General features: G+C 41.8%; 1 protein-coding gene and 1 long non-coding RNA gene across 3 annotated transcripts in view; one reads left to right on the top strand and one right to left on the bottom strand.

The window, feature by feature from the left end:
• LOC115485209 (uncharacterized) overlaps positions 1-6,235 on the bottom strand; it is a 63,932-nt gene extending 57,697 nt beyond the window's left edge. For both annotated transcript variants that reach the window (XR_007780839.1, XR_003945931.2), the window contains exons 1-2: positions 5,296-6,235; positions 3,537-3,667 (exon numbers count right to left, since the gene is read on the bottom strand). This is a non-coding gene — a long non-coding RNA (uncharacterized LOC115485209). The remainder of the gene's footprint in view (positions 1-3,536; positions 3,668-5,295) is intronic.
• A 1,509-nt stretch (positions 6,236-7,744) lies between these two features.
• The window catches only part of ARID2 (AT-rich interaction domain 2), a 93,644-nt gene continuing 88,898 nt past the window's right edge, over positions 7,745-12,490 (top strand). Inside the window, exons 1-3 of the mRNA XM_009095036.4 lie at positions 7,745-8,741; positions 8,902-8,995; positions 10,114-10,211. Of these exons, the coding sequence (XP_009093284.2) occupies positions 8,650-8,741; positions 8,902-8,995; positions 10,114-10,211 (284 nt within the window). The 5' untranslated portion in view covers positions 7,745-8,649. The remainder of the gene's footprint in view (positions 8,742-8,901; positions 8,996-10,113; positions 10,212-12,490) is intronic.

The following is a 12,490-nucleotide window of genomic DNA, read 5'->3' on the forward strand; positions in this document are numbered from 1 at the left end:
ACACCAGATAGAGAAATAACTTTCCTATTTTCTTAATTCAGTGAGAAGTTTCCATCTCCAACTGAAGGCTCCTGCATTAAAAAAGTGATCGTATAATTAAGGATTATCATGATACACATGCATGATGTCACAGATGGAAAACTTAAGCAATGAGCACTGAAGTCTTCAACTTAATTTTCATATATTTTAAGGTTTGCATGTAATTATACATAATTTTATGTTCAGACCCAAACAGAAACTATTAGATTTTCATTTAATGTCAAGAACTCTCTGGCAGATAAAAAAATTAGTAAATTGAATGTCTATGTGTTTTCTTCTATAAATAAATAAATTGATCCTGACATTAATTTGGCTGCAGCTAGTTACCCAAATATTAAAAAAAAATAAATTTAAAAACATCTTTGAAAATTTAATTTGCATATTTTGGCAAAAGGAGATGATTCCTCAGAACAAAAATTAAATTACTTGGGGAAATTCACACTATCAAATACATACTGTATATTACATACATAATTTCTGTATATTACTGCAAACATAACACAAACACCTGACTTAAGGATACACAACTCCATTTTCATAACTTCTAAGCACAATAATTCCAATGGAACACCATGGAGGCTCTGTAATAGCTTGGTAACCTCTCAAAGGAAAAACTGTGACATTATTTAATTTTCCTACAGCAAAGCGAAGAACAAGCCTGGACTTATTAAAATAGAGGTAACAGATGAAACACAATATTCTCAGGGTTTCATTCACAGATAGGCTTATTTCACCTTCATTGTCTTATAAATCTAGCCAAACTTGTAGCATTAAAGAAAAAAATAATCTATTTTGACTTTATATAAAGTATCACTAGAGAAACTTTGTGAAGTATGAAACAAGACAGGAAGAAGTTTCATTCTGAGAGACCACACTGTAAGTTCAGGCCACTCCTGTTTACGCTGGGGAACTTACTACAAAGCAGTCTGTAGTGCAGCATGTGACTCAAGCCACTGGGAAGTTCATGTTCAACAAACTGGAATAAAATATTTAGAACACTAAAGAAGTCTAACGTCTTGATTTGTACTAAAGTGTGTATAGTACTTAATATTGCCAAATCAGCAAAAGATAGAAACAAACTTTAGGGTAAATGCACCTAAGGAGAGCTGTATCTAAAATCACCTGTGACAATGCTTGAAAGCACACAGAGAGGGAGCTGACCCACTCAAAATTATCAGACTTTACTCACTCCCTTGCTCAAGTCCCCACTTTCTTTCCTCTCCCTTTTTTGTTCTTCAGCAGGAGTGTTAGAATTTTTCCAGCTTCTTGACTGTTTTCTATTACAAGCGAGAGAGTTTCATGGAGGGAAGAGACCTTTCCCCAGCGTGCCGTTTCCCCATTCTGCACACAAGCTAGATAAGGACAAGGCTAAGCAGACCGGCTTGCGCAACACTTTTGAACACGGCTACACCCCAAATACCCAGACTGCACTTTTGCCTTTTGGTAAAGGGTTAGGGAACTATGCTCACTCTTCTCTCAACAAGATTAAGTGCATCTCAGAACCAGACACTGACCCTGCTCTGTGCATCAACTGCTCTTAAACATGAGGACCTTGAGATCCTCAGAAGCCCCAAAATATATATATTTAAAATATATAATATATTAAAACGTAGAATATGTTTTTATATATATATATATGTGCACACCATTTCTACATTTTCCTGAGCGATTTTCATTGCTTACAAAGAGTTTGTAGCAAGATTCTGGGTAAAACAGATCTCACATTAAGGTTCAAAATTCAGAAGTAGTAGCAGCTCAACCCAATAAACATTTTTATAATATCTGGAAGTTAACAGTCATAGATTCCCCTAGGAGCTTTAAATGCTATCCTGTTTCTGCAAGCAACAGGAACTGATACTCAACTACATTTGATAATTCTTCACAGTAAACAACTCCAAAAACTATTTCTCATTCGTTTTTTTTTTTCAGCTATATTAGACACAACTGTAGTTAAAAATTTAAGTCCTAGGTTTTAAGTGTGAATTTCAAATTAGCTATCACATCAGCATTTGACCAATGCACTAAGTTTGAGGGGATTTATTTTCCAGTTATTCTGAAAATAAAAACACTTCATTTTATCTGGGCAACACAACAGATATGCAATGAACCTATCTATCAGCAGCCTGTAAGGCCAAATCCAAATTAAGCATATCACCGACAGATACACTGAGAATCATAATTAGACAACAAAAAATTTCTTCCTTTGAAAGTACATCTGTGGGTTTTCATGTGTTTTCACTGCTTTAAGTTCTTGATTTGCTTGGGTAATTTTAATAGATTACTTAGGTTATACGTTATTTGGCCAGTATTTCTTTTATTTATTATTTTTAGAAGCGTTATTCTAGTATATATTATATTGAAATGCATAAATTGTCACATGTATTGTCTGTCCATACATTCACAGTTACACAAAATACTCACCTTTTCATTTATGCCCACATAAAAGTTAGGTAAGGCAACTGCTTACTCAGAGAAATTTCAACATAATTTTAGCTACTGTTGACTGTCATTTGAATTGGTAAAAATATAAAGATGAGACAGTCCTACGTGACAATGCAATATTGCTGGCAAATCTGCAATACTCTCCTACTAGTAGGATTTCACCACTTTTACTTATAAGAAACATGATGAAGTTATTAGGTTTGGTTTTGCTTTAAATTAATTGGACCTTCCCTGTCCAAGTATGACACCATAATTCTTATCCTACAAAAACCCTTTGTCAAATTTAATGTCATCATTTCTGTATTTCTGAGCATGGCTCCTTTTTAACATTCAGAAGAACTCTCTCAGTTTTGCATCTCAATCAAACTTTCACACATTCAACCAGAAACATGAATCACACTAGTGCTATTTCAGGGAACAGTGTACAGCTATAGTGGCAGGGGGAAGTGCGCCATCCACCAGATCACACTGACACAGAGGTCATCATAAAGCAATGTGTGAGATTCAAGGTAAACAAAATTTACTAAGACCAAATACTTTTTTTTTTTTTTTTTTTAAGAAAAAACCTGCACCCATTTGCTGTCAGGACATTCATGACTTCTGTGCTACAGACCAATGCTTGCTAGAATACCAAAACATTTTCTGCCATTGAGGCCCTAATCTGCATTACAGTTATGATAACCTAAAGCAGCATATTTTTTTTTTGCCTGCAAGCAAATGATATGAATTTGACAATCTTTCTACACTTACTGATGAAGTATTGCCAACCCAGAGCGTTCAGAAAACCCAAGTCAGGACTCACAAAAGAATGAGGATTTCAAAAGTATAGCAGTTTTGAAATCAAGTGGGAAAGCATTTACGTATTTATTTTTACTTCTCCTTCAGTTGCATTTAGGGTTTTCCTGCTTTGTGTTTCATACTTCATTGCACAACTGAAAAACCATCCACTCTGAAGAGCTTATAACTTAAGAGTTTAGATTACCATAAAACTCATTAATTCCAAGAGGTGGACCTTTCTAAAGAACAGCAAGTATTAAAAAAATTACAGTACTTACAGAAAGTATTTTTTAAAGTGTTTAATCAATTTACTTGGGTATTTTCAATAGTGTTTATGTAGCCAAATTTTCCCTCTGTTTCATCTCCTGAGTAGTAATACCATAAAGTTGAAATGAGGAAGGTGCACATCCTGTTGGAAGATTTAGGAGGGTGCCATAAATTATTTAAATAAACAGCTTATGAAGGTGGGTCTTTTCAATGTAAAAATGTTATACATTTAAAAAATTCAATGTAAATAATTTTTTAATTTCATGCATAAGACCTTTCACTTATGATTTAATGGTGTACCACTAAAGACTAGTCGCTTATGGTCTATACTAAGTAGCAGAATCTTTACAAGAAACTAGCACACTAAAATGCAATAAGGAATTTCCAAGTATTACTCAGTAAGAAGGGGTGGGGCTTACTGAATAAACCCCCCCTTGTTGAAGTGTGCACTTGCCATATCAAATTAAGCAAACAGTGAAGTCTTCAGCCCAGTATAAGCAGTTACTCTAACACTTTAACATTTTTTAGTAAATATGGTTGAGCTACATGTTACTAAAATTTCCAAATTTGCCTTTCTGATGCTCTCCTCTAGCAGAAGTTCATCCTGTAATTATTGTGCTTATTTTTACCTCGCATCTCTATTATATACTAGTCTTAAGAGGGAATTCACTGGATTCTGTAGAACATCTAATAGGCTGCATTTTCAAAACCCATGTATATAGCACATGCATGTACACACAAACAAAATTAACTTCAGTTTCTAAGGATTTAGTTTACTGTTTAATACAAGTAGCATATAACTAGTGATACTAGTTACACTCACCAGAACATAATGTTACCACAATTCAAGAGCAGCACAAGCAAAAATGGAAATGAGTGAGAATATTTCACCCACCAGAAAGCAAATGCAGAGTTAGTGGCACACTGAAAAGAGCAACTGTGGCCTGCTCTCTCTAAAGCAGCAATGCTGAAGATAAGTAATAAGCCCAAAATTTAGTATTAAAGATTAAAAAAAAAAAACCCAAAAAACAAAACACACACACACAAAAAAAAAAACCAAAAAAAAAACAAAAAAAAACCCCAAAAACCCCCCAAAACCCTGCAACACAGGATACAGCTGCTAGAACAGAACATTCACTTAACATAACTATACCTAAAAAACCCCAACCAACAGAGGCCAAAAACCCATGCAAGCAGCAGTGAATAGTGACTGTTCGGGTACTGAGCCTATCCTGTCTGCAAGAATTCTGTAACATTCATACACTGAAATTCACTGTATACGGTAACATTTACAAACAGTACAGCTTTTATTTTACATATAAACTCAAATTGCATTGACAAATACTATACAGAAATCAATAAAAGGACCTTTTACTAAATAGCAAGATTTTTTCCTTTTCCCTACTTTTGATCTTTGACTGTTTAGTATGCAACAAGATATTTTAAAACGCCTTATTATCAAGGTAATTTTGGTAAATTTAAAAATTATATCTTACACCAGAAATAGGTAATTTCCTTTATTTAATACTATTAAAAAGCATGCATATTAAGACAAATCAGAAAAAAAAAAGTCTTAATGCACAAGCCCCTTCTCTGTCTCTAAAAACGGAGGAGCCACGTTTACAAACATAAAACAAACAAGCCAGGTGGTGTCATATTAGAATCAGCTACACAACCTTATCGTAAGGGTTCTCCACCTGTTTCAGCTATAACCCGAATAACCAAGCTATAACAACCAAGACATCGTTAATGTAAAATAGTAATTATTACCAAGCTAGCATCGCAAGATCAGAGTCCAATACAGACATTTTGTACCTTGGTGCTGGATAATGTTACTTGAAGCATCAGCCTAATAGCCGGTTTATTCATAAGGCACGCACTAAAATGAAACAAACAGTAATTAAGTGCTGACAGTGACCTAGTTAGCTACACAAGATCGTCCTGTCATTCATTACAGGTTCGCCGCAATCCGACAGGAACAGCCCCGTCCGCCCGGGCAGCGCGGGAGGGGGGCGCAGGGCCCCCCGTGCGGGACGCCCCTGGCTCCGGCCCGGTATCGCCAGCCGCTCCTGCAGTCCCCGGGTCTCCGCAGCCCCCGGGTCTCCGGGAGCTACGCCCCGATGAGGGCAGCGCCAAGGCCGCCTGCCTTGGCCTTCGCCTTCCCCTCCCCCGCGCCGCAGCTCCAGCAGTTCCGCGCTGGGATAACGCAGCCTCTGACTCGCTCACTGCTCGCGTCCCTTCACCTCCCTCTCCTCCCTCCCCCAACGCGCGCGCTCCAGAGTCTCCTCTCGGCGGCAGGAGGGCGGTGAAATCCTCCGCTCTCCTCCCTCCGCGCTCCGTAACGCGAACGAGCCGCCGCCTTCTGTTCCTCAGCCACGGCCAAGTCGGTGTTTGTTGACAGGCTCTGCCGGGCACAAAATGGGGCTGCCGCTTCCATGGGCGCCGCCATTTTGTGAGGAGTCGTTGCGCTCCCTTGCAGCAGCCTCAGTCGCGGCGGCCGCTGCAGCTCAGGCGCGCCGGAGGGGCGGCCGGGGTCTGTGTAATGGTTGAATAAAGTGACCCCATCTAGGGAATCCCCGGCTGACAGTTACGTAAGGGACCGTGCGCAATTGCTGTGCTTAGCATGGAAACCCACCTAGCCCTGCTACGCAACTTGTCTGTCCTCCCTTCTGCCTCCCGCTCCCCTCACAGAGCGTCCGGGCGAGTGGTGACTCACCTCTGCCGACCGCCCCTCGCGGAGGGGAGACCCCCTGCTTTTAAGGAATTTTTAAGGCATGATTAAAAACCACCGCCCTCCCGTGAAGGGTGGTTTGAGCGTGTGTCTAAAAGAGCGATTTAGCCCCCCAGTCGCTTGTTTTAAACCTTTCTGATTTGTATTATCCTGGCTTTGACAGTCTTACTCATTCTGTAGCTGAAATAACAGAAGCTCAGAGTGTCAAGAGACAGGAGCTGCAGACTAAGATCCGAAGGTCTAAGTTTAGGGGGGAGGAGGGAAGGCTCTTAATGCTACAGTGAATAAGACACTATGCATTTCATATTCTGAAGTCCACACACCACCAACTTTCAGTACAGAGTTTTAATTTGAAACTCAGATATTTCTCTGTGCTTCCCCCCAGATCATGAACCCAGGGCAAATCTTACCAAGCTTTATTGCATCTGTCTCTATATTCAAGCTGAAACAACACACTAATCAAAAGGAAAAAAATATTTGAAAAAAAAAAATGTTTTCTGAACTTAGTACATAGAGTAGAAAGGAATTGCAGATTTCCTTCTTTAAGTCCTCACCGGAGGCCATCATGTGCCATTGATTCTAAAACACAGCTCCTTACTGACTTTCTTGAGTTCTGCTTAAAAAACACCCAACCCTGTAGGCCCGCTCTAGCTTTGGATTTCAGTGTAGAGGTTGCAAGGGGCAAATATTCCCTCAGAGTCTCTCAAACTGGAGCAAGCACTCACCTGCGGCTGTTTGCATGCCAGGGAAGGACAAATGCCCACCTGGGCACCGCTTGCTTTACCTGAGGAGCAAAGGTTTAATGGAAGGCACACTTCACCCCATGGGCCCTTTCTTGCAGGTCTAGTCCTGGTTTCCCAAGTGGAAAACACGTCAGGAGGTGAGTGTTTACAAACACTGTGCGCCCCACAGGCGGCTTGCGGCTTGCAGTGCCAGTGGGGGCTGCTGCCATCCAGGGTGAGGGCCAAGACCTTCCTCCTCCATTAATTTTGTGCTGCATGTTCCATTTGTCAATGTAAAGAAAGATATGAGCGGCTTAGATTGTGTAGAGCAGTCTTGAAGCACTTAGATTACAGGCTGTAGTATCTCGAGAGAAAGAAGGAGTAAGAAATATTCATTAAGTCACCCTAAGCCTAGGCTCCTGCTGACAAACCTCTCCAGGGCACCTCCTACTCGGGGGAGCACTCAGCATTCTCCTTTGGGAAGTTTTAGAACCCTCATGCCTCGAAATGAGGGGTTCCTGCTGGCCCCCCCCCCCCCGCCCCCGCCGTGCCATCCGGGGCGACTTCCTGCCCTTGGAAACACCTCGGCCCGGGGGACTCGGAAAGTTTTCCGAAAGTCCACATCCCACCAGTGCCCCCTTCGGTTGTTGTTTTCTCTCCCCTTGAACTCAGGGCGTTGGGTTTAGTCCAATTAAAAAATTCGTCCCCGCTTTCCAAATCCACCTTTCCCGCCCCCCCGCCCCCCCCCCACCCCCCCGTCAGCAGCCAGCGGAGAGAGGCCGGTCGGCGCGAGCCTGGCACGGGAGGGCCCCGCACCGGCCCCGCGCCCCGGAACAGCCGGTAGTAGCCGTTTTTTTCCTCCCTCTTCTCCCTCTCCCTCGCCTCTTTCCGCCCGGCTTTGTGTGAAGTTTGCGGCACATTGCAGATGAGCCCTTAGCGGCGAGAGGAGCCTATTGTTCCCCGCCAGGAACTGCTTGCTGGGGCTGTGCTGGCTTTTGCCTTTGGAGCTGCCTCCTGCAGTACCGGAACCGGCCTCCGGGGCCCGCTGTGTCGCACTCTCGTCCAGGCAGAAGCACGGCGGCCTCAGATCTTTTTGTCTGAGCGAGAAGAGAAGTGAATCCCGCTGCCGCCGCCACCGCCGCCGCCGCCGCCGCCGTAGCTGTACAGTGTGTGTGTGTAAGGGAGCGAGCGAGGGAGCGAGCGAGCGAGGGAGGGAGATCGCATGGAGCCGCGGCTGTAACACACACACACTGTCAATACCTCACTCCGGCTCCCCCCCCGCCCCACCACAACAGTAACCCAATTCATTGTGTGATCCAGCAGCACCATGTTGAGTCTCATGTGCAGGCTGGATCGGCTGGGTTTGTGGTGCTGAGAGAGGCAGCAGCCGCGGGAGGAGGAATTACTGAGAGGTGCCCCTCTCCCTCCCTGCCTCTTCGCCCGTGTGTTGTGTGGAGACAGGACTCGCAATTACCACACTCTCGGGGCTCCCTTATTCCTTTTAAACTTTTTTTTAAACAAGCCCCTCTCCATGGCTGATCCCCGGCCGAGCACGGGCACCTGGGTCTCTTAAAGACAAGGAGGAGCCGGGGATTGTTGTTGTTGTTGTCGGCCGTTTTTTTTTTTTTTTAATTGGATTTTTTTTTTACGAGAACCTTTTTTATTACAAAAATGGCAAATTCGACGGGTAAAAACCACGCAGACCAGCGGAGAAAGGGACTCGCTTTCCTGGACGAGCTGCGGCAGTTTCACCACAGCAGAGGGTGAGGAAAATGGGGAGATGGAACGGGAGGGGGGGAGGCTTTTAAATCGACCAGATCCAACTTCCAGCCCCTTCCCTGAAGGACACGGCAGCCCCAGCGAGGGGAGAAAAGGGGGCAGAGCTGACAAGTTGTGGTGTTTTGTGTGTATCTCCTTTGGCAGGTCTCCTTTTAAGAAGATCCCCGTGGTGGGTGGGAAGGAGCTGGATCTTCATGCTCTCTATACCAGAGTCACCACTTTAGGCGGATTTGGGAAGGTGAGTGGAAGTTTTAATTTGGGTTTCCCTCCCACTAACCTCTTCCCAAAAGTCTCCTCTGACCCCCGGGGGTGGCGGGGGGAGCCGAGGTGGCCGGGAACCGTCCTATTTAAAGCCGGTTAGAGAAGGTGGGGGGTGGAAGGAGGAAGCGAGCAGATAGGCAGGTTGGTGGCTCGGCCTTGTCGGCGGAGCGATGGAGGGGGACTTGGGGGTACGGCGCGCACCCCACTCCTGCCTCCTCCGCCTCCGCCGGACCCCCTCGCCCATGCCCCCCTCCCGCGGGAAGGCGAGGGGCGAGCAGGGAGCTGCTGGGCGGCGAGAGCAGGCTTCTTTCGGCTGTGGTGGCAGCTCTGTGCGTCTCTCTTGCAGAGGAAGAGACAGAGGAAAGAGTCTGAGTGCAGTTTTAGTGCAACTCAAAATTAGCGGGCATGTTTAACATCGATAATCGGCACGGAGCATGGGCTAGGGAACGATCCTCGCAGCCGGGGGGGGGCCGGGCGCTGCCCTCCGAGCCCTTCCCTGGGAAAAATAACAAAAGGGGCACCCAAGACGGTGTGTAATCAAATAGCCATCTTTAGGCTTCAAGGCTGGGGACAGAAATGTAGGCCTCAAAAGAAAGGCCTCTCTGTGTCTATGGATCTGTGTTGGGGGGACCCCCCGGGCCGGCGCCCCCGCGCCCCGCAGCCCAGGGGGCGCCCCCCGCCAGCACTTCCCTGCATTATTTTAAACTTCTTTGGGTTTTTAACGGACCGCGTTAGGATTTAAAAGGGGGCGACAGAGGGACTCCCGATTGGTTATTGTCCAGGCAGTAAAAACAAAAACAAACAAACCCCAAAACAATACCACCATTCCTCGTCGTTCCCCCCGAAAAAAAATGTGTATATTAAAAAATAAATGCAGTAAAAGACCCCTGAGAAGCGGGATTATTTCCGAAAGGGGAATACTATCAACTGTCAGTAAAATATATAGTCCTAAATCCTATATACACTCATGTTTGTTTCTTTTTATATATTTATCTATTTGCTTCATGGCAGCCTGTTTTTTTTTTGTGATGTTCGCTGTCAGCAACATGTTTACGTGTACGTTGTGTATCTCGGCTTGTGTGTTGTTTTTGACAGGTATCAGAGAAGAATCAGTGGGGAGAAATTGTAGAAGAGTTTAACTTTCCCAGAAGTTGTTCTAACGCTGCCTTCGCTTTAAAACAGTATTACTTGCGGTGAGTGCTATCAAGCTGTTGCAGTAGTATTTTTGAGTGCGGGGTTATATTTAGTTTTCAGTGTGTGCAATAATAAAAATATCCCTACTCTTTTAAAATGCTATAAAATAAAGCAGAAAAAAACCTTGTTATTCCTTTCTCGTCTGGGGCAGTGATCAGTTAAAGGTGATTCTGTTTTGTAGTTTTTTTTATTTTACATCTGCAAGCCTTAAACTTTGAAGGGATCCCAAGTACACAAACAATATATGTCAGAGGCCATTTTTTTTGATTGTTTTAGAATGACGGTACTAAAGGACTGTTACTAAGAGATCACAATATTGTAGTTATAGAAACTTAGGTTAATATTTGGAGCACTGAAATGTGTTGATATATGTAAATTTGTTTACTGCTTAGAGGGGTCAGATGTCGAATAAAAATGCATCTGCAGGAAGGTAGACTGTTGCACAAATTATATTGTTCTCAATTACTAGCAGCGTATATGATTCTCTTTTATTTTAGAGTACAAAGAGCTAAATAATTATTTTATTACTTGTAAATTTCTGCAGGTTTTAAAAATAAGGTTGCATTCCTTGGAAATTATGCAGATGATTTTTTTGTGATACAAGTTATTTTTCATTGTTGCATGGACCTCATAGTGAATGTTTTAAACTACTATGTATGGTACTATTAATTTACTAGATTTCTTTTAAAAAAATTAATTTTTATTAAATTTTGGTGATTTTTTTGTAGAAAAGATTTTTAATGATGGTGTATATCGTTGTTTTAGATACTACATATATGGATACTTATATTTCATTTAGAATGAAGTTAAATGTATGTTGGTTAAGGAATATAATTTTTCTGAATTAATAAATACAATATTTTTTCATTGCAGTTAATGATAATATAGATGTGCAGTATGTACAAAATAAGTATGGGCTTTTGGATTTCTGTTTTGTTGAGCGGAATACACACAAGCTTTATCTGATTCTAGTTTGGCCTTCTGAATTAGGAAATGCAGTAATTGTACAGGTGCACTTTCTATTGGTTGTCCTAGATTGACTTCCAGCTTGAAGCTGTAGAGTTCATAGCACAGTGGAGCAGTTTCTGAGTTTCAGTGATATCTGGAAAACCTTAGCCAGATATTTGTAGTTACTGAAATTTTGGGGTTTTTTTTGATGGTGGCATATGATTGCTTTATGATTCAGGTTAAGAAAAGAAACTACCATTGTTTATAGCTCTAGTAGAGTTTAAGGTTGGTGGCAGGCCTAGAAATTAAGTGGGAAGCTTGCTTTAGGATATCCTTCCCTCTTTTTTTCCCCCCTCCTCTCCTACATAATACTGAAATAGTGTTGCTAAATATTTGTCACATCATAGAAAGCAGTTTTTTGCTTCTTGAGTTTTTCTGTTGGACCATGTAATTTGTTAGTTGACTAGATTTTACATATAATTAGCAAAATGATAGTTCTTTGTTTTTACCCTTTTATTTCTATTTCCATATTTTTAAGTGTTTGAATGGCCTAACTTTTTGCAGTGGAAGATTATATGTCATTTCTGTTTTCATGTGTATTTTGAGAGCCATTATATGCTGTGACAGTTAACACAATGTTAATTTAGCCTTCTAATGACTATTAATTTTTAATAAGGTATTACTTTTTGAATTAGACAGACAAAAATGTTATTTTATTATTAGCATACTGGTATTGATATTATTTAAAATGCAGTTGTTGAATACATATATAACTGATTACATACAAAAAATTTAAATTTTTTGTTTATTTGGAATTTAGGAAAAAAGTTGATAAATGGTTAAGATGAAGAATCTTTAAAAATATTTTTATCATAAACTCTGTGATTAAGCCATTCTAAAATAAACTATCAAGGTTATTGATTTTGGGGTGGACTGATTTTTAGTGATAATTTTGGTTTTTGTTTTGTTTTGTTTCTTCTGAATTGCTGCTTTACTCACTGTTGCTTCTCACATGGTCTAAGTTGGATGTGAACTGTTTCCCAGCTGAGTTCACCTTCTTCCGTGTGCAGTAATAGGACTGTATGTAAACATCTCTCTGCTAGGTTAATGTCTGTTTAGCTATGACCTAGAAGGTGTATGGGGGACAGTATTTAGTTCTAGGGAAAGAATAAATGCTCTAATGATAAATTTGTTAAAAGGGTCTAGCTGGTCTGTGTTGAAGAACATAATCTGAGGTTTCTTACTAGGCTAGATTTGAATGAACTGCTGAGCAATTACCCTTGGAAAGCAAGAGTGTTTCTTGTGAACCTCAAGTATGACTCTAGTCTTG

Source organism: Serinus canaria, chromosome 1A (genome assembly GCF_022539315.1).
Source record: "Serinus canaria isolate serCan28SL12 chromosome 1A, serCan2020, whole genome shotgun sequence".
NCBI classification, from domain to species: domain Eukaryota; kingdom Metazoa; phylum Chordata; class Aves; order Passeriformes; family Fringillidae; genus Serinus; species Serinus canaria.